The 23,082-nt window shown below is 39.6% G+C and overlaps 1 protein-coding gene and 1 non-coding gene across 2 annotated transcripts; one reads left to right on the plus strand and one right to left on the minus strand.

The window, feature by feature from the left end:
- Positions 1-473: 473 nt before the first annotated feature.
- On the minus strand, positions 474-2,976 carry LOC138874963 (uncharacterized). Its single transcript, XM_070153763.1, has 6 exons — positions 2,563-2,976; positions 2,150-2,461; positions 1,622-2,060; positions 1,197-1,495; positions 702-986; positions 474-593 (listed from the first exon to the last, which is right to left on the minus strand). The coding sequence occupies exons 1-6, from the start codon at positions 2,974-2,976 to the stop codon at positions 474-476; spliced, it is 1,869 nt and encodes a 622-aa protein (XP_070009864.1).
- A 9,647-nt stretch (positions 2,977-12,623) lies between these two features.
- LOC138876613 (small nucleolar RNA R71) lies at positions 12,624-12,735 on the plus strand. The gene has a single exon (XR_011401958.1). It is a non-coding gene; the product is annotated as a small nucleolar RNA R71 (small nucleolar RNA).
- Positions 12,736-23,082: the final 10,347 nt, after the last annotated feature.

A 23,082-nucleotide genomic window follows, 5' to 3' on the forward strand; every position in this document is an offset into this window, starting at 1 on the left:
TCCATGCGAGCCACTAGAGCAAACGTTTCATCATAGTCAATCCCTTCCTCTTGATTGTAGCCTTGGACCACTAGCCTGGCCTTGTTCCTTGTGGTAATTCCATGTTCATCGAGCTTGTTTCTGAATACCCACGTGGTTCCTATAATGGTTCGATCTGGGGATCTAGGTACTAGGTGCCACACATTATTTCTCTCAAACTGATGCAGCTCGTCTTGCATGACTGTAATCCAACCTGCATCTTTCAAGGCTTCCTTGATATTTTTGGGTTCTCTCTGGGAGAGAAAGGCTGAGAAGGCAAGTGAATTTCTAGCTCTTGACCTGGTTTGTACTCCGGAATCTAGAGGAGTGATGATGTTGTTTATAGGGTGAGAGCTTTGGTGTCTCCAGTTAGACGCCTGAGGTTCATTCTGAGTAGAGGAAGGTATGTTTGGCTGATTTTCCTCTATCCTTCCCTCAGGTGCTAGTGGAGTTCCCTAAACTGCGTCGACCACCCTTTCTTCAGCTTCAGTGGTTGTAATTGAAGTGCTTGGTTCTGTTGATGATGAGGCATCGTTGTCTTCATTTGGCTCCTTTACTTGACTCATCATATCTGCCTTTTCGTTTGTCATGTTAATGACTTCACCAGGAACGAGTAAGGGTTCTCCATCTTGATCTTCCTCAGCACTCTTCTCAAATGATGGATAAGATTCATCAAAAATAACATGGACACTTTCCTCAACACATTGAGTCCGCTTGTTATATATCTTGTAAGCCTTGCTTTGAGAAGAGTAACCAAGAAATATTCCTTCGTCACTTTTGGCATCGAATTTACCAAGCTGATCCTTTCCTTTGTTGAGAACATAGCATTTGCATCCAAATGTTCCTAGGTGAGTCAGCTTGGGTTTTCTTCCATTCAACAATTCGTACGGGGTCTTGTTCAGAAGTGATATGATCATGCACCTGTTCACTAAGTAGCAGTAAGTGTTGACAGCTTCAGCCCAAAAGATCTTTGCAATTCCACTGTCAATCAGCATTGTTCTTACCATTTCTTCCAAAGTTCTATTCTTCCTTTCTACTACTCCATTTTGCTGGGGAGTTCTGGTAGCTGAGAAGTTGTGAGTGATGCCATTTTCATTACAGAATTCATCAAATTTGACATTGTCAAATTCTGTCCCATGATCTGATCTAATGCATACAACTCTAGACTCCATCTTCACCTGGATTTTCTTCACAAAGGCCACAAACACTTCAACAGTTTCGTCTTTTGTTCTGAGAAACAGAGTCCATGTAAATCTGGAATAGTCATCCACAATTACGAAAATGCATATTTTTCCTCCTCTGCTTTGCACTCTCATAGGTCCACACAGATCCATATGCAGACAACTCAGATCACCACTCATTAAAGATTTGAAATTAGCAACATAGATGTTCTTGTATCTTTTGGCCACCAGTACTATTTCACCGGTTACAAGGTCAGTGACTGTACATATTTTGGACAAGAATTCCACCTTGTTTCCTTTATCACAGATTTGAGAAACACTCAGGAGACTATACTTAAGCCCATTGACATAGTACACATTTTCAATAGAATGAGTGAGTGACTTCCCAACTTTTCAAACTCCAAGAATGTATCCCTTTTTACCATTGCCAAAAGATACACTCCCTCCTTGCAGGGCTTTTAGTGAAAGAAAGTATGTGGTCTTCCCAGTCATGTGTTTCAAACACCTATTATCCATGAACCATTGTTGACCGCTTCCTTTCACTATTCCCTGCACAAGAGATTGGGAGTTAGTCTTAGGAACCCAAATAAGTTTAGGTCCCTTGTAGTAAGCAAGAGGATGAATAAGAGTTCTCTTAGTCCATGCAGGTAATGTGCGTTTTTTATGAGTGGAACCTGGTCCCTCTTTTGTAGTCACGGTTTCAGCAACCACTTTGTCTTTCTGAACTGATTGATTCTTGGTCTGGACACCTTCCTTGAAGCGCCCAGTATTCCCACATTGGGTACGAGGCCAGTTATCAGAGACAGTGACATACTTACTGTGAGGGTTGTGAGGAGTTTTCTCCCTTTGGAACCCTACTCCCTACCTTTTTTCACAATCATTAGTAAGCAAGGCAGTGGTAGCTTCTGAGGACCAGGTCCACTTTAGAGACTTTCAAGATCATTCATTACTCTTTCTAGATTGGTTTGGAGAAGCTCGTTTTTCTCAATTTTATCACACATCCTAAATCTCAAAGCTTTCACCTCATTTTCAAGCCTAATGTGTTCCTCACTTGCTATCTCCTTTGTTTTTTCAGCATTTTCAGGTTTTGACTTAGTCCATGGTTTCACTATTGTTTCCCTTTGGTTTGCAATTTCTGCCAACAGATCACTCTTTTCTTTTCTGAGGATTTCAATGGTTTTCTTATGGTTAGTAACTGCAGCCACTAAGTCGTCTCTAGTATGTTCAGATTCTCCTAATTCTAAGATCAAAGAATCCCTATCCTCCGCAAGACTTTGAAAGGTAGTGATTAAAACATCAGCTAAAGACATGATTTTTTTGGAGAATAGGATTTTAGATTTCTCGGAACATCCCTGAAGTTTACCTCTTTATTGCCATTGTCTTCATCATCATCTGATTGAGCCATCAAAGAAAAAGTTAAGTCATATCCAATCTCATCACCTTCAACTGCCATCATGGAATTATCACCAGTATTAGGTTTATCTTCAGACTGCTTTACTTGTGTAGTTCCCTCATGAGCTGTTTGCAAAGCTTCCCATATTTCCTTTGCAGTATCGCATGTAGAGATTCTATTGTACTCTTTAGGTCCCATTCCACATACTAGAATTTTCTTGGCACGAAAATTCTTCTCCACAACTTTCCTGTCTGCTTCAGTGTGTTCTTTGCTGGTTTTTGCCATTGAAAATGAAAATTCATCTAGTACCTTGATTGGAACATAAGGACAATCGCAAATGATATCTCGTGGATCACAATCCTTAGCCATGATGAAATCGTGCATTATAGCTTTCCACCACAATTAGCATTGTCCACTAAACTTGGGGGGTCGGTATATGGAATGACCTTCTTCAAAATTTGGTGGAGTCGTCATGAGGATCCTTCCTAGGTATTAGCCTTATAGGAGGAGTCAACTCTGATACCAATTGTTAGTTTGTATGGGTCCACCAAATCGTAGAGTACTTGGTCATCTACAAGATTCTACTGAGAGTGCTAATAAAACAGTATGTAAATGAGGTAGAGGATTTTTTTTACGCGGAAAAATCCCACACAAGGGGATCAAAAAACCATGACCTACACCTGTAGGCTTTTAACTTTACTAACTTGCAACCTACTTATTACAAGCCTCTTTGCAACGATTCCTATTGCAAAGGATTTACTCAACTAACTTGTGGTACTCTTACCACAAGCCACTTTGTGACTTCCTAGTTACAAAGGCTTTTTCTAACTTGTGATGCTCTCACCCAAGCCACTTTGTAATTCTACAATTACAAAGACTTTTCCATATGACTAAATCTAGTCACAACATAAACTCAAGGAGTTTACGGATTTACAAGAGGATTCCTAATCAAATGCTTCTAGGTAAGCAGTTTAGGAGATACAATAAGTACAATAACAAGGTTACAACTCAACTAGGACAACAACAGACTATCTTTTAGGAACTGGTCCGTAGTTGCATTCAACCTTGTTTTCATGCTTGTGAGGATTGATTTCTCTGTTTTTTGCAAGAGGCTTGAATGAGAAATAGAAACCTTCCAGTGATGTTTTATATAAAGATCATTGTGGGTACATCTTGATCACATACTTGAAATGATGTGAGTACTTTGTTTGGTTAGAGAATGAGTGGGCGGACAATGTAGTGCGGTAGAAAAAGTGCCGTCAGTCACTTCATTTCCAGCTGTATCTAATTGACTCTATACTGCTATAAGGAAACCATAAGAGCATCAGGTCCTTATGTGGGTTCCTAGCTCCTGAAGCTATAGTAGTTCACCTTTAGCTGGAATCCGTTAAAGCTTGCAGCAGTCCAAGTAGGTCAAGTTCCCTATCTGGTTCTTAAAAGTAAGTTTGTTAGATCATCAAAAGTATTTAAAGTCTATCAGATAGGGTGACGTGGGATCACCCCCGAGTATGTGCACGGTAAGATTACACAACTATTTGATGGTTTTCGAAACAACTCTAGGCATGTTCGAGGATGAACGTATGTTTAAGTGGGGGAGGATGTAACGACCCGACCGATCGTTTTGAGCTTTTGCACTTTGCTCGCATATCGGGCATTACTAGCCCCATGTGATGTATTATAACTTATGTAAATCATCGATTTTAGTTTTCAGGGTAATCAGAATGAATTTGGAAGAACAGTTCTTAGTTTGACACTTAAAATTTGAAAAGTTGACAAAATTTTGACTTGTTAGTATATGATCTTGGAATGGAATTTTTATGATTTGGTTAGCTCCGTTAGGTGATTTGGGACTTAGGAGCGTGATCGGAATGTATTTTGGAGGTCCGCGGAAGGTATAGGCTTGAATTGGCGAAAATGAGATTTTTGACGTTTTCTGGTTGATAGGTGAGATTTTGGTATAGGGGTCGGAATGGAATTCTGGAAATTGGAGTAGGTCCGTTGTGTCATTTTTGACATGTGTGCAAAATTTTAGTTCATTCGGACGAGGTTTGATACACATTTTGATCGAATTCGGAATTCGGAAGTTTTTGGAATTCTTAGACTTGAATCCGATGTGATCTTGGTGTTTTGATGTTGTTTTGTGCGCCCCGAAGATTGGAACAAGTTTGAATGATGATATGGGATGTGTTGGCATGTTTGGTTGAGGTCTCAAGGGCCTCTGGTGAGTTTCGGGTGGTTAAACGGATCAAATTATTGTTTTGAAAGTTGCAGACTTCTTTAGATCAGTGTTGTAGAGTTTTGCTCTTCGCGTTCGCGAGAGGGCCCTCGCGTCCGCGAAGACATGTTGAATGAGGCAGGCAAGTTACCCTTTGCGTTTGCAATGTTGGTCCCGTGTTCACGAAGGTTGAGTCTGATTGTGCATCGCGAACATGTGGCATGGTTCGCGTTCGTGTAGAAGGGTGAAGCAGACTTGGGCACCAGGCCCTAAAGCATCGCGTTCGCTATTGAAGAAACACGCGTAGGCTGAGCTGAGTAAGGGATCGTGTTCACGAGGGTAGTGTTCACGTTCGCGTAAGAGGAAATTTGAGCTGTGAATTATTTGTGCTTCGCGAACGCGAGGCTTTGACCGCGTTCGTGAAGAAGGAATTTTTGGCCTAGGCAGAATGTTTGAATAGCCATGTTCGCGATATTTGGTCTATCTTTCACCATTTTTAAGCAATTTTGGAGTTTTTTAAGAAGGATTAAAGAGGGAATCAAAGCGAAATACTTGGAGGTAATATTTTTGAACTCAATTATCGATCCTATGTTGATTCTTACTTGTGTAAACATGAAATTTGTGGAAATTAAAGCCTAAATTTGAGAAATTAGGGCTTGAAATTGGAGAGTTTAAATCGGGGATTTGAGGGGTCATTTGATGTCCGATTTTGATGTTCTTGGTATAATGGACTCATGGGGGAATAAGGATTCTATTGATGTGATTTTTATCGGATTTCGAGACGTGGGCCCGGGGGTCGGGTTTGGTCAATTTCGGGATTTTTGATATAAATTAGTTATTTTCGAGTGGGCTTTGTTCCCTTAGCATATTTTGATGGTATAAATCTGATTTTGGCTAGATTTGGAGCATTCGGTGGCTGAGTTGAGAGGCAAAGGCATCGCATGCTAGAGTTTGGACCGGATTGAGGTAAGTAATGATTGTAAATGTTTGTCCTGAGGGTATGAAACCCCGGATTTCACATCGTTGTGCTACTTTGAGGTGACACACATGCTAGATGACGAGCGTGGGGTCGTGCACCATTGGGGATTGTGACTTAGTCCATCCCGTATGATTATTAAACTGCGTATTTGATTGAAAACTGTTTGACATCATTGTGTCTTGGAAAGTATTATCATGTTTTGGGCTGAATGCCATATTTGGGCCTCGTGCCAACTATTTTGGACCCTTAGGGGATTTTTACTACTATTTCTCACTGTTTTGGCTTCATATTTTACTTAATAATGCTGTATTCTACTGTTTTCACAACTTAGCCATATTTACTCCGATTTGATATTTTAAATAATATTTTGGGCTGAGCATCATGTTTTATTATTGCCCGAGTGGCATGAGAGATTTTTGACTAAGTGAGGTCGATGGCTTGTGTTGTGAGGATATTATGGGATCGGGCTGAGCGTCATAACAATGTGGTGCCGATTTATGATTATGAGGCCGAGGGCCTAATTTGTTATGCCACAAGGTGGCATGATATGAGGCCGAGCCTGTTTGATTATGCCACGAGATGACTTGATATTGCGCTTGGGCCGTAAGGGGCCCCTCCCGGAGTCTGTACACCCTAGTGAGCGCGGGGTACCTAGTGTGAGTGATATGATGTAGCCCAAGGGGTATTGTTGTTTCATATTGTTGCCCGATGGGCTGTTCTTGATCCATGTTTTACCCGGGGGTGGTTCTTGATTCATGTTATGCCCAAGGGGCTGACTACGAGTGATTGTGAGGTAGCCCGAGGGGTTGGTTCTGTTGCGACTATGCCCGAGGCGCGGTTTATGGTACATATTTTACCCGAGGGGATGTTTACGTTTCTATCATTTATACTCACTATTTTATCACTCGTTTGAAAATAAGTTTTTTTTAAAAAGGTTTTTACCGAAACTGAGCATAATTTTTGAAGTAAATGATTTTGTGCACTGCTTTGGAAATGATCTACATTTGTTGTAGTGTTATGACGTGGTTTACGTATTTTCTTACTGCTCAGCTTTCATTTACTTTTATTACTTACTGAGTTGGCGTACTCACATTACTCCCTGCGCCTTGTGTGCAGATTCGGGTAGTTCTGAACCCAGTAGCGGGTGTTGATTGCTCAGTGGCAGTCATTGGAGTTAGCAAGGTAGCTGTCCGACGTTCGCAGCCCCTACTCTTCTCCCTCTTGTATCCCTTAGATTGTTTTTAGTATATTTTCAGACCTTAATAGATGCTCGTGACTTGTGACATCCCGATGTCGGGGTTGTGTATTTATTCCGTACTGTTCATTTAGACTTACATTATGAGATATTTGATTAATTAAAGACTTAAACAATAACTTTTATTGAATGATGGTTAATTCGAGAATTGTGTCGGCTGGCCTAGTATCAGGACAGGCGCCATCACGACCGGATCAATTTTAGAGTCTTGACAAAGTTTCATACCCAATTGTTGCTGTCGATTCCCTTTGACCACTTCCACCATAGTACACTTAATCTCACTAGAGTTAGCCGAGAAAGTGAGCTTCCTTGACGCATTTGATAAACCTAAGTCTGGATCGTGTGGAGCCTCTTCTTCTATCGGCGGAATCGCCGTTTTCATTACCGTCAGAGCACTTCCCATCCCTAGCATCCAATGCATCAATTGAACCAACGTAATGATTGGGGAACACCAGATTCTGGTGTTATTTGCCTAGATGAATCTTCCTGAGCTTTAGGTGAGGCCGACAGAGGAGCAGCCCGCCACTTCTTCCTCGTCATTCCGACTGGTGGCGCACATTAGTAACACTAACGTAACATGCGCGGAGCTTACTACTATGGTACTTTTATTAGATTATCTACTATTTAGTATTATTACTTTGCTCTATGATTTTTTTATTAGCTCGTCCCTTGTCGTAATATCTTGTCCATCACTTTTCATTTAATATAATATGTATCTTGCTTATTCCAGTAATAGTTTTTTATTTTTAAACTTCTATTCTATTATTCACAATTATTAAATTATCTAAATTTATGAATAGTATTGTTAAAAATATTTACCTAGTTTATTTTCCTTTTTAAGTTAATTCAACGTATAAATATTATGACATAATCTCTATCCCTCTTTTTTCTCTTACTGCGATTAGTTTTTTTCATTTTATAATTTATCCATAATCAAAATAATTACTTTATATTTAATATAAAATTTTAATATAATATTGTCTGAGGTATAAGCATAGAAGTTCTTTTATTATTTGTTTATAAAATCTATCGATATTTTTAATAATTGTTACTTTCGTCTGATATGCAATAATATTGTCTTCTCTTATTATAATTAGAAAATATTTTTTTTAATTCAATTTTAAATGGGTACACTAGTTTTTTCTCCTCTTTTTGTTCCTTGCATATCGTCATTGTATTATTTATTATTAAATATTTTAGCTAGGATATTTTTTATTACATTAGTACTTGAAATTATATATTCATCTTATTACTTTTGTTCTTAATTTTTTAATAAGATTACTATGATTTTCTATTAGCTCGTTCCTTAGATTAATATTCTTGCCCACAACTCTTCTTTTAATATAGTTTAAATATATATATTTTTCTTTCACCAGTAATATATATATATATATATTACTTTTAAACTTATAATTTATTGTTCCCAATTATTGAATTTCCTAAATATATGAATATCATTGCTAATATCATTTACCTAGTTTATTTTATTTTTAAGTTAATTTAAAGTATAAAAAACCTCATATAATCTCTATCCTTTTTTTTTTCTCTCCTACTATTCTTAGTTTTTTCCCATTTGTAATTTGTCATCAAAATAATTACTTTGTATTTAATAAAAAATTTTAAATTTTAATTCATCCGAGGTATAAGCATTGAAGTTCTTTATCACGACCCAGAATTTTCACCCTCGGAATCGTAATGAAGCCTAACATTTCACACGCTAGGCAAGCCAACATTAGAGAATCTTTAAGTCCAATTTCATTAATTATAAATAAATCAAGTCAATTAAGCCAAAATAAATTAAAGTTGAGTACGGAATAACATAAATACCCAATATCTACTACAATATGGATCTGAAGTCACAACTCATGAGTTTTTAAAATTTTCTACAAACAGAGTCTGAAAGAAATACAACTATTTTGAACAAAAGAAACAGTAAAATAAGGAAAATAGAAGGGGACTTCAAGGCCTGCGGATGCTAGCAGATCTACCTCGAGTCTCCAATGAACATATCCAAGCTTATATACCTCACGAATAGCTAGGGCCAGTACCAAAGTCTGCACAAGAAGTGTAGAGTGTTGTATGAGTACAATCGACCCTATGTACTCCGTAAGTGTCGAGCCTAATCTCGACAAAGTAGTGATGAGGCTATGACATAACACCCACGTAATAAACCTGTGCAGATAACAATACATGTACAAGATAACAACAATTAAAAGCTAAACAATTACTATTGAGAGGGGGACATGCTAAGAGAATACAAGATATGAGAGATACAACAGAAATGATAACCGGAATAATCAATATGCCTTTAATCAGTAAAAACAATTAAGCATAATGAAGAAAATTGCACGGCATCACCCTTCGTGTTTTTACTCTCAACCTCACAATGAAACAATGATATTGCATGGCATCACCCTTCGTGCTTATACTCTCATTCACAGTATAAATCAATAAAAACGGCACGACATCATCCTTCGTGTATTAACTCTCATAATATGGCACGACATCACCCTTCGTGTATTAACACTCACAACATGACACAACATCACTCTTCGTGCATTAGCACTCACAACATGGTACGACATCACCCTTCGTTAATTAACACTCACAAACGGCGACATCACTCTTCATGAATTAACACTCCCCCTTACCATATAACAATGAACAAGTAACAACAGGGAGATAGAATAACAAGAACAAGCCATACTACAACAATGGTTCCACAATACCAATCTCAACTTTTGAATCAATACTCAATTATCACAAAAACCCATAAACACGATAAGAACGATCAATTTAACAAATAACTAGTCTAAGTATGGATAACATGATCAAAGTAAGCAATTATTGCAAGGAACAAGTCCCACCTGCATACTTTAACCCAACAACAACACATAAGTACTCGTCACCTCACATATACATTTTACCTAACATCTAAACATGTAGCAAATAGACAAACAAGTACTAATCCCTCAAGTCAAGGTTAACCACGACACTTATCTCGCTCCAAAGGATCAATTCAAAGCTCAACCACGACTTTGTCTTTCAAACAAGCCTCCGAACCAATAGAATCTACCAAATTACCAACCAAACGATTCAAATTAAGCCTTAGAAACTACCTACGATTGCAAAGGATTCAATTTAGGTCATTATTAAAAAAATCAACAAAATTCAACTCCCGCGCCCGTTTGGTCCAAACCTGAAATTCGAACCAAAACTCGATTAACCATTCACCTCCGAGCCCGTTTATGTAATTTATTTTGGAATCTCACCTCAATTTGAGGTCTAAATCCCCATTATACACAAATTTCTATTTCTACCCAAACCCCCAATTTACACCATGAAAACACAATATATTTGGTTGAAATCTTAGGAAATATAGCAAAAATCCCGTTTCTTAGCTATTTGATCAGTTGCAGATATTGAATTTGCGACATGGGGTTTAAAAATGGAAACCTCGCAAATGCGAAGAAACTATCATAAATGCGAAGTCCTTCCATTTCTGTTGTCATCGCATTTGCGATAATTTGTTTGCAAAAGCAAATATTGACCTTCCGCAAAAGCGACCGTTTGATCGCAATTGCGATCAATGTACCCCCTGTCCCACTTTGCGAATGCAAACATGTGGTGTCCCATCTGCGCTTCGCAAATGCGATGCGTTGCTTGGAAATACGAACCTATCAGAGGTCACAAATGCGAAGCCTGACCTTGCAATTGTGAGGTCTGAGGCCTGCAACAGATCTGGAACACACTAGCACATTCCTAAGTCCAAATTTCACTCTGTAGCCTATCCGAAACTCACCAGAGACCTCGGGGCTCTAAACAAAATATGCACACAAGTCTAAAAATATCATACGAACTTGCTCACGTGATCAAATCGCCAAAATAACACATAGAACTACGAATTGAGCATCAAATTAAAGGAAATTTTCAAGAAAACTCATGAACTTCTAATTTCACAACTGGACATCTGAATCATGTCAAACTAATTTCGTTTCTCACCAAATTAGACAAACAGTCATAAACATTGTATTGGACTTGTACCGGGTTCTGGAACTAAAATACGAACCCAATATCAATAAATTCAAACATTAGTCAAACTTTCAAAGTCCTTAAGCTTTTAAACTTTCAAATTTCAACAAAGTCCAATAACTCGGGCTAGAGACTTCCGAATTCGATTCCGGGCATACGCCCAAGTCCCAAATCACAATATGGACCCACCTGTATCATCAAAACACGAATTCGGGTCCGTTTGCTCAAAACATTGACCGAAGTCTACTCAAATGATTTTTAAGGAAAACGTTTTTAGCATAAAAGCTTTCCAGAAAAACACTCTGACTACGCATGCAATTCGAGGAGGGCTAAGATGAGGTATTTAAGGCTTCAAAGCATAGAATTAGGTTCTAAGACGTAAGATGACCTATCGGGTCATCACAATCTCCACCTCTAAAACAATCGTTCTTCCTCGAACGGACATAGAAAAGTACCTAGACTGGTGAAAAGTTGTGAATATCTACTGCACAGGTCTGACTTGGACTCCCAAGTAGCTGCCTTGATTGGTCGACCTCTCCACTACACTCGAACCGAAGGATAACTCTTCAACCTTAATTGACGAACCTGCCGGGCTAGAATAGCCACCAGCTCCTCCTTATAAGTACTGGCACCAGTGTCTCACTCGGTCTACTTTCGCGAGCAATTTCTTGCTCTAGATCTAAGTCTCTACCATTTTAGAGACTCACTACCATCAGTTGCTTCGGGACCTGCTCTTTTAGATTGATTTGGGTGTTTTCAGGTAACGTCCCATGAGGATGATTATTTAGGGCCATGGAAATCTGTCCTAATTGGATCTCAATATTCTTTATCGCTGACTCATGTGAATCTACTCTGTCAGCTAGTTTTCCAGTGGACCCAATCACTTGTTGCCTCATTCCCTCAAGTTTAGCAAACCCATCTTCCTGTCTCACAATTTGTTGTTGTGGAGGTTGTTGATAAGCCTACTGCTAATTTAGTTGGTTGTACCCGTGTTGCCTTTGGTAAGGCACCATTTGCCCCTACGGTTGCATAGCCCCATGGTTATTGTTGTTATTGTACTGCTGCTAGCTGGTCTATATTGTTGATTCTGCTGACTCCAATTCTGACCACCTCATCTCGGTCACCCATAGTTGGCCACATAATTCATGTTCTCCTGATATTGTTGATTATCACCTTCAGCACTCCACGAGCAGATATATGGTTGATTAATGCATGATGTACATAGACCCCCATTAGTTGCATCAACTATGTGTACCTGTTGTTTATAGACTAATCCTTCAACTTTTTTGGTGAGGATGCTCATTTGTGTCAGTAGAGTGGCCATATTTTCAGCTATGAAGTTAGCTGGGTCTAGAGCCATTGTGTGAACCATAGGAGTGATTGGAGCGTTTCTTGTTGTCCATCCTGAGTTTTGTGCCATCTTGTCAACTAGGATCTTGCTCTCTCTGAATTTTTTGCTAAAAAATACTCCACCTGCTGAAGCATCAACATCGGCTTACAAACTATCTGCCAAACCCATGTAAAATCTCTGCCCCCACATATGCTCCGGAATACCATGATGTGGACACGTAACCAGTGGACCCTTTAATCTCTCCCATGTTTCATGTAGCATCTCAGTTGGTTTCTGTCTGAAGCTCAATATCTCATCAATTTGCTGAGCACTCTTGTTGGGTGCATGAAATTTGCTCAAATATTCCTCCCAAGTAGTGATGGAGTTGATGGGGAGTGAACTAAGCATAGTCTGATCTGCTCCTATCACCGAGAATGGAAACAACAACAAATGTATTGCTTCCGGTGTCATGTTGTGCTGCCTCTGCATGGCACAGATTGACAAGAAATTCTTTAGATGCTGCTGAGGATCTTCAACATATGATCCAGAGAACAGTCTCTTGTTTTGCAACAAATGTAGCATGTTATTTGTGATTTGCAATGAATCTTCTTGCATCTGAGGGACTACAATGGCAGTTGCTAAGTTGTCAGCGGTGCTTTGTGCCCAATCATATAGTGCTGCTTTTGGCACAAGAGGTGCCACACCCTGATCGTTTGGGTCATTCACATTGTTTCTGTTGTTTAGATTATCATCTTCCATGTCTGGTTCAATGTTTTTGGTTGAGTTCTGTTGTTGTTTGCCTTTCTTGTTTGCATGATTCAATGCCTTGAAAACTTTCTCAGGATCTGATAATGCTTTGAGCGATTTACCAGTTCTTGAGGGGTTTCTAGGCATGCACCTATAACAACTACGACTACAAATGTTAGAATTTCAATGGTCAGTTTAAATTGAAAGAATTTGACTACACTAAGAATTTTTGCACTTCTTTTTAACTGCGATCAATAACACCGTCAACTCCCCGCCGTGGCGCCAAAATTTGATCACGCCCAACTATGTCTTATAAAAAGGATAAAGCGATCGCTACAAATATATTTCGGTTAACAAGTCCGGGTCGAATCCCACAGGGAATTAACCTATCAATCATAACTATTGGACTCACAAAAATTCACGTATTCAATCCTTAGAGATATTTGAGTAACAAATTGGGTGTTTATTAACTAAATATTATGTGATAAAATTGCAGTACTTAAGAACTAGCTATAAATGGTTTATAAGCAAGAATGAGAATGGTCTAAGGTTCTGATTTCCCCTCTTGTCGGAATCCTTTCTGCTATGTTTGCTATAAATTTTCCTAAGTCTTCTCTATCGATCATGATCACTATGATTGTCATAACTCTCTCTCGAGTAATAACAACAATATACTAGACATATTTTCCCAAATTACGCTAGCTGGCCTTAGTTACAGCTCACTTAGATCGCACCCAAGGTTTTGTTATCCCTAATCCCACCTTTAAACCCTTTGTATTGATCCCTCATATACGTTAGGAGTGGTGTTGTTCAACAACTACCTAAATATGCACTCTCTCCCGAGTAATGCATACTAAATAGGCACAGCCGATTAAGGGCCCTTCAATCAACAGCAATCACAACAGAGTTTAACAAACAGAGAAAATATTATGTCAAAATCTATATTAACATAACGAGAAATTCATCCTCCAAGAGGTTCCATCAAAACCCTAGATTAGGAGTTTAGCTACGCATAATCGTTTTCACAATCATAATGATACAATTCATCATCAATGATAAAAACAAGAGGAAGAAAGGTAAAAACTCTATGCCGAATCTTCCGCCTTACTTCTTGCCTATTCTTGCCTTCAAAATCACTTCAAAAACCTCGATATCCTCTTTTTGGGCGAGCTGAACTTCTTATAGGTCAAGTAAAGTTGTCCTAGAAATTTCACAATTGACCTTGCATTATTTGGCTCCGAAACACCCCGTCCATGGCCGTGGATGGATCGTGGATTTGGGACAACTTCTGTCTGCGGCCGCGGACCTAAGCGCGGATTTGGTCCTTGCTATTTATTCTCCTTTTCGATCAAGTTATCCTCTGATTGTCCTTCCGTGCTCCTTATTGACTCCAAAACACTCTTTTAGTTTCCTCCTAGCTCGGAATGGCTCCTGCAAAGCATAAAACTCTTAATTAGATCATTTTGTTATCTTTTACATTCAAACATTGATAAAGTGCGGCCAAATTAGAGTGTAAATATTAGCTAAATTGCATGATTATCATCTACTATCAGTTGCCTAGGTCTCACAATTCACGATCAGGCTTAGTAAAGTCTGGAGGATCGGTACGGAGATGTCTGTACTTATCTTTCAGAGGCTATGAAGTTAGGAACAAATTTCACTTCTATTCTTCTATGTCGTGCGATTTTGTTCTCTCATTGCTAATTGAACTCGTCTACTCTTATTCTCTCGCAGATGGCGAGAACACGTACTGATCTTCAACTGGGCAGCAACCAGATCCCCCCAATGGCAGCTCCTAATAGGGGCAGAGATCGAGCCCGAGGTTGTGTCAAAGGCCAAGGTAGAGGCAGAGCTCATCCCAGAGCTCGAGCAGCAACAACAGTAGTGGAGCCTCAGGTAGAGTTTGATGAGGAGGTTCCAGCCTAGACTATGCATGTTGGACCAACTCAGGTCTCAGAGCGGTTCATCACCACCCCAGTGATTCAAGACGCTCTAGTCTGTTTATTGAGCCTTATAGAGAGTATGGCCCAAGCCGATACATTTCCTATGGAACCAGCCGTCTCTCAGGCTAGGGGAGGAGTACAAACTCCCGCTACTCACACTCCAGAGCAGATGGCTCCTTAGTACCAAACACCAGTAGCTCAGCCAGTTAGAGTAGTTCAGCCGTTTATTGCGACACAGGCCGGTGATGGACCAGCAATGTTTTTTGAGGGTTATTGAGATTGGATAAGACCATCAAGCTCTTTCTAGTTCACTTCAGTGATGAACCTTCTGAGGACCCACAAGATTATCTTGACCGCTGCCATGAGGTGCTACGAAACATAGGGATAGTGGAGACCAATAAGGTCGATTTTGTTGTGTTCCAGATGATGGGTTCCGCCAAGAGATGGTGGAAGGACTTTGTATCAACCGGATCAGCTGGTTCGCCTGCTCTTACTTGTGACCAGTCCTCTTAGATATTTCTTGAGAAGTTCCTTCCTGTCACACTGAGAGAGGATAATTGCAGGAAGTTTGAGCGTCTTCAGTAAGGCAGTATGTCTGTCACTCAGTATGAGACCCGTTTTGTGGATCTGACCTGTCATGCTGTTCTTCTACTTCCTACCGAGAGAGAGAGAGAGAGGGTTAGGAGGTTTATTGAGGGACTTGCTCAGCCTATCAAGTTGCAGATGGCCAAGGAGACCAGAAGTGAGATTTCTTTTCACACGGCTCCCAATGTCACCACGAGTCAAGATGGTTCTTGCACGGGGGAAGGTCAGGGGTCTGATAAGAGGCCTCGTCATTCTGGTGGATTCAGTGGTGCCTCATCTGGAGGTAGGGGTACTTTTGGTAGAGGCCATCCTCCCAAGCTGATTCATTCAACACTCCAGGCATCCCACGGTACTTCAGGTGGTCGTGGCACTCACATGCCTTATTCCGACAAGCTAGCCTACAGTGCACCACCAGCTCCTATTAGTGCACCTCTGCTCATGAGTGTTCAGGGTGGTTACTCAGGACGACTGTAAGCACGTTATTTTTACCCTATATGAGAATTACTCCCAAAAATTCAAAATAAAATGATTTTCCTTGGTATGCAATTTTGAGTATTTTTGTGACATTTTTGGATAATTATTTGTATTTGTCTGTGCGTGTTTATTTGTTAAATTAATAAAAAAATATAAAAATATGTCACATTTTGCATGTATGATTTAATTCTATAATTGTTAGTAGTTAAACAAAAATTAAAAATTACAAAAATAGGCATCTTTTGCATTTTTAGCATTTAATGTCCAAATATACAATTTTATGCTTAATTATTACTTAATTGTACGTTAATTGTTATTGGGAGTTAATTTGCGCTTTTATAACTTAATTTAGTTCTTAATAATAATTTAAGTATTCTTATAATTTAGTTTTAGAAAGATAAAGGAAGAAAAGATAACAAAAATACAAAGAAAACTCGGATTGGGCCACTTCTTCAAATTTCAACCTCAGGCCCAAACAATTGTCCAATCTTCCCCACGACCCAGTCCACTTCAGACCGGGTTGACCCGGTCCTCCCCATTAACCCATTAACCCAACACCCACTCTTGATTTTTGTCCTAACACAAAACAAAAAAAAGAAAAAAACAAGAGAAAAACCCTAAAAAACACAAAAATGGTCCGCCCCCCCAACCTTTACTCCTTCTTCTCCATCTCCATTTTACACAGCCATGGCTGCCCTCAAACCCCACCTCCCATGGCTGCGCATGGCTTCTTCTTCGTCCACCCAGACCACCCTCATCACCCCCACGACCCAGCTGCCCAGCTTCCCGTCCAAACACCACCTCCGACCAGCTTCCCCGACGTTGCTGCGTTTTCAGTCGATGGACAGAGCCAGTCGACAGAACCAGTCGACCAAACGACCACAATCCAGTCGACACCAATCTCCTTCACGCCTAAACCGAAACCCCATCGCCGCTGCTTCGTCACAGCCAAGCTCACGTAGCTACTAACGCTGTCACCACCCTCGACGGGCTGCTACTGTTCACGTTTCTGCTGCTGGCCATGGCAGCATCATCGTCAGTTGCTTCTACTTCGTCTTCTTCATTCTGCGTCAAGCTCAAGTTCGAGCTCGACGTCCATGGATGACCATGTGGCCGCGGTTGTATCGACAGGTGCTGCTTCTGCTCTTTCACGTCCATGGCGTCCAAACAGTTGCTACGTCCAACGCCTTCTTCATCTTCTTCGTTTGCTTCGGATCGTCTCCGTCGTTTGTTCGTCGTTGAGTTCGTTGTTGAGTCCAGACAGATTTATTCCCATTTGAGGTTTGTCGAAACAGTCCATACAATCGAATTCATCGTTGTTCATCTCCGGTTAGTTGGTTTTGAGTTTTATTTTTATCCGTATTTCGTTTTGATATTTCTCGAATCTAAAATCGGTAGATATTTGATTTTTGGTTTTGTTCATGTTCATATGTTTTGTTAAATTAATTTTCAGATTTCAAATGGAAGTTAATTAGTTATTTTTCATGTTTATTTCATGTTTGTATTATTGTTTAGGTAAATATTTGTTAGTTTAATGTTTGTTAGATTCAAATTGAAATTTAATTGATTATTTCTTCAATTTGTTTCATGTTGTTATGTATTTTTCAGAAATTATTAATGTTGTTTGAATCATTTAATCCGTCATGTTTGTTGTTTTAAAAATAGATTTAGTTCATGTTCATCTTTGTTTGAAGTTCATGTTTAAATCCAGTGATTTAATGTGAGTTTATGTTTGTTTGTGATTTGTTGATTTAATTTGAATCATGCATATTGTTGTTTGTATTGTTGTCTCTTTGTTCATCCATTGATGGTCTAAATTAACCAGGATTGGTTCCCGATATGGTTGATTTATTTCCATTAATTTGGAGTTGTGTTGTTCATCGTGTTCATATGATTTGTTGTTGAAGATTGTTGAGAAATTGGTCATCTTAGCTATCTTTTGGTTAAGTTATGATTAATTAATTGTTTAGAGCTGATGGAGTAGTTTGGTAAATTACATTGCATTCAGGGGTAGAATGGTAATTGCAATAAGGTCGGAGGGGTAGTTTGGTAATTGAACATTATTTTAATTCTTTATGTTAAGCATGGGGGACAAAATATAATGGGGTGGGGTTTTTGATGTACTTGTTTAATATAATGGGGGACAAGACAAATTATAATGGGAGGGAATATTGTACTTATTTAATGTAGGCATGGGAGACAAATTATAATGGGATGAGAATGTGGTATTTATTTAATATATGCATGGGGGACAAGGTTTAAAATAAAGAAGACATTTAATAGTGGGGAGAAAGCATGCCTTGGGGGAATAATTCGGGGTTGGGAATTGAAGACTTGTCTTGCTATATATATAGGGTCATTTGACACATTTTAGAGAAGATTTTTGGAGAGAAAAAAAAGAGGACTTGAATTAGAAGAGATTATTAGAGAGGATTATTTTCTAGAGAGATTTTTGGGGAGAATATTCTTGAGAGTAATACATTCTGAAAATCTGAAGAAGTGTGGTAGAGTTTTGAAAAGAGAAAGACAATTTGAACTTTCACTTGAATAATTTCCGTTTGCCTTTCCCTGAGTGTTATTCAAAATCAGTAAACTACTGCATCTTGTATCTGTCTCTCTTCTGCTTTGACTGCGATTGCACTTTGGTATTGCTGATTTTTCAATCCGTTACTGGGTTATTCTACTGGTCGTTACTGGTTTTGCGGTGTTGCTGAATCTGCTGTTGCTGTGGTATTATTGCTGCTGACTCTCCTTCTTTTTGTTCTTGTACTGCCATTTCCAGGTACACATTTGTACACTCTCGGCTTGAAGCGAAATGAAATATTAATCAGGCTTTGTTCCTGTTGAACTTCTCCTGTTCAGATTTGTGTTTGAATATAATTTTCCTTTCTTTGTATAAAAATGTAGTTGATTGATTAATGAGTAATGATGTTGCATATGTATAACTTCTTCATCTAATAATGTTAGTTTAAATTAATCAAAGAATAGTTAATCTGTTTTGATATTATGGTGTGTCAATCTCATGTTTTAGTATTATTGAATAATAGAATATAGAATGAAAGCAGTTTTTCTTTGTACAAACTCGATCGCAATTTTCCATTCGCATTAGCCGTAAACTAATAATTAATAAGTTACGTTTTTAGCATGTAATTAATTAAGAGATTTTCTTTTATTTTAGAGACGAACTTAATAGGAAAATATAGTCACTGTAGGTTTATCCTTTTAAATAAAAATGAGACGAGCCTCGACAAACAAAAATGCACAAGCTGCGGGGCCCTCTAAATGTATATATTAAAATACTTAGAATTCGGGACAGGCCGTTTAGCGAATTTTACGGCCTTCCCAAAATAACAATACGCTAGTTGCTTTAGGCGCACCTTTAATAATTTAACCTTCTTAAACACGGGTGCACATTGATGTGACCCAAATCCAAATCTCAATAGAGTCAAAATGTGTCGACGACCACGGGTACATTGATTGTAACGCGGTTCGGGATATATTTTCACAACGTTGCAATTCCTTGTAGAAAATAATAATAACAATTATGAAAGCGGTAAAAAGTTAAAATTTGCACATAAGTTCATATTTGTATAAAATCAGATAATCAAGCCGAATATAACAGTTGAGCGACCGTGCTAGAACCACGGAATTCGGGAATGCCTAACACCTTCTCCCGGGTTAACAGAATTCCTTATCCGGATTTCTGGTACGCATTGATGTGACCCAAATCCAAATATCAACGGAGTCAAAGTGTGTCGACGACCACAGGTACATTGATTGTGACGCGGTTCGAGATACATTTTCACAATGTTGCAATTTCTTGTAAAAATAATAATAATAATAATTATGAAAGCGGTAAAAAGTTAAAATTTGCACATAAGTTCATATTTGTATAAAATCAGATAATCAAGCCGAATATAACAGTTGAGCGACCGTGCTAGAACCACGGAACTCGGGAATGCCTAACACCTTCTCCCGGGTTAACAGAATTCCTTATCCGGATTTCTGGTACGCAGACTGTAATATGGAGTCATTCTTTTCCTCGATTCGGGATTAAAATTGGTGACTTGGGACACCCTAAATCTCCCAAGTGGCGACTCTGAAATAAATAAACAAATCCCGTTTCGATTGTCCTTTAATTGGAAAAAACTCCCTTTGCCCTCGCGGGGGCGGAAAAAGGAGGTGTGACAACGACATGGCCAGTTTCAAGGTCAGTAGTCACAACAACTGAGGTCTTGTTATACTTTTGGTGATCCAAGGCACATTGCTAGAATTTACCCTCGAGCATCGAGCAGTTCACAACATCAAGGTTCTCGTGCCATGATCCTGGCACCAGGGTATTCACCGCCCACTCAGCTAGCTAGAGGTAGGAATCAGACAGTTGGAGGTGGAGATCAGGCTATTAAAGTTGGAGGTCAGGCCGCTAGAGGTGGAGGCTATCCAGCTAGGCTCGTCCTAGAGATGTAGGTCAGAGTGGTGGGGCCCAGCCCCGATGTTATGATTTTCCAGCCAGGCTTGAGGCTGAGTCATCTGATGTTGTTATCACATGTACTGTTTCAGTTGGTAGTAGAAATGCTTCAGTTCTATTTGATCTAGGGTTCTACTTATTCCTACGTGCGATCCTATTTTGCTTCATATTTAGTTGTACCTCATGATTCTTTGAGTGCTCCTATCTATGTGTCTACACCTGTGGGAGATTCTATTATTGTAGATCGTGTTTATCGTTCATGTGTGGTAACCATTGGGAGTCTTGAGACTCGTGTAGATATTCTATTTCTCGATATGGTAGATTTTGATGTTATCTTGGGTATGGATTGGTTGTCACCTTATCATGCTATATTGGATTGTTACACCAAGATGGTGACCTTAGCCTTTTGGGGTTGCATCGATTAGAGTGGACAAAGACTCTTGGCCATTCTACCAGTAGGGTTTGAAGGCTCGGGATATGGTTGAGAAGGGGTGTCTAGATTATTTGCCTTATGTTCGCGACTCTAGTGTGGAGATTCCTTTCCATGGATTCGATACCAGTTGTTCGTGAGTTTCCAGAGGTATTTCTTGTAGACTTGTCAAGGATGCCACCTAATAGGGATATTGACTTAGTTTCGGGCACTCAACCCATTTCTCTTTCGCCATACCGGATGACGCCGCCAAAGTTGAAAGAATTGAAGGAGAAGTCTCAAGATTTGGTTGATAAGGGCTTTATTAGACCTAGTGTCTCGCTTGGAATGCGCCTGTGTTGTTTGTGAAGAAGAAAGTTGGATCGATGAGGATGTGCATGGATTATTGGTAGTTGAACAAAGTCACCAGCAAGAACAAGTATCTATTGCCAAGGATTGAAGACTTATTTGTCACCTTTAGGGTGACAAGGTGTTTTCAATGATCGATTTGAGGTCTGGTTACCATCAGTTGAGGATTAGGGCATTTGATATCCCTAAGATAGCTTTTCAGAATTGGTATGGGCATTATGAGTTTCTAGTGATGTCATTTGGGTTGAAAAATGCTCCAACGGCATTTATAGATTTGATGAACTGGGTGTTCAAGCCTTATTTGAATTCCTTTGTGATTGCGTTTATTGATGATATCTTGATCTACTCCACAGTCGAGAGAAGCATCTTCGGATAGTACTTCAGACTCTAAGAGACAACCAGTTATATGCTAAGTTTTCAAAATGTGAGGTTTTGTTAAGCTTAATCGCCTTCTTGGGGCACGTTGTATTAGCAGAGGGCATTCAGGTGGATCCTAAGAAGATTGAGGCAATTCAGAACTGGCCTAGACCCACTTCAACTATGGAGATTCGAAGTTTCTTGGGATTAGCGGGTTATTACCGTCGGTTTGTGGAGGGGTTCTCATCTATAGCATCCCTATTGACTAGGTTGACCTAGAAGGGTGCCCTGTTCAGATGGTCAGACGAGTGTGAGGCGAGCTTTCAGATGCTCAAGATTGCTTTGACTACGGCGTCGGTATTGGTGTTGCCCACAGGTTCAGGATCTTACACAGTATATTGTAATGCATCTCGTATTAGACTTGGTGCGGTATTGATGCAGGACAGAAAGGTAATTGCATATGCTTTGCGGCAGCTGAAGGTTCACAAAAAGAATTACCCTGTTCATGAGATAGAGTTGGCAGCCATTGTTCATCCGCTGAAGATTTGGAAGCACTATCTCTACGGTGTCTCGTGTGAGAAGATCTTTAGACACTTGCAGTATTTGTTCAAACAGAAGGAGCTCAATTTGAGGCAAATGAGGTGGTTGGAGCTATTGAAAGACTTTGATATTACCATCTTGTATCATCCCGGGAAGGCCAATGTGGTGGTTTATGCCTTGAGTAGAAAGTCAGTGAGTATGGGCAGCCTTGCATTCATTCCAGTTGGTAAGAGACCGCTTGCATTAGATATTCAGGCCTTGGCCAATCAGTTCGTAAGGTTGGACGTTTTTTAGCCCAGTCGTGCTTTTGCTTGTACAGTTGCTCAGTCTTTATTGTTTGAGCGCATCATGGAGCGACATTATGATGACCCTCATTTGCTCATCCTTAGGGACACAGTACGGCACAGTCGTGCCAAGAAGGTTACTGTTGGAGATGATGGAGTTGTGAAGATGTAAGGTCGTGTTTGTATGCCTAATATGGATGGACTTCGTATGTTGATTCTTGAGGAGGCTCATAGTTCCCGGTATTCTATTCAGCTGGGTGTCGTCAAAATGTATCATGACTTGCGACAACATTATTGGTGGAGGAGGATGAAGAAGTATACAGTTGCATATATAACTCGGTGTCTAAATTGTTAGCAGGTAAAGTATGAGCATTAAAGACCTAGTGGATTGCTTCAGAAGTTAGAGACTCCTGAATGGAAGTGAGAATGTATCACTGTGGATTTCATTGTTGGACTCCCATGGACTCAGAGGAAGTTCGATGAAGTTTGGGTCATTGTGGACA

This window comes from Nicotiana sylvestris, chromosome 8 (genome assembly GCF_000393655.2).
Source record: "Nicotiana sylvestris chromosome 8, ASM39365v2, whole genome shotgun sequence".
Taxonomy (NCBI): Eukaryota; Viridiplantae; Streptophyta; class Magnoliopsida; order Solanales; family Solanaceae; genus Nicotiana; species Nicotiana sylvestris.

Coding starts and splice junctions, on each gene's coding strand:
- LOC138874963 (XM_070153763.1), bottom strand. CDS start 2,976: ATGCACGATTTCATCATGGCTAAGGATTGTGATCCACGAGATATCATT. Junction 2,061..2,149: donor TCCAAACCAATCTAGAAAGA/GTAATGAATGAT, acceptor GAAAAAAGGTAG/GGAGTAGGGTTCCAAAGGGA. Junction 987..1,196: donor CCTTTGTGAAGAAAATCCAG/GTGAAGATGGAG, acceptor GGAATTGCAAAG/ATCTTTTGGGCTGAAGCTGT.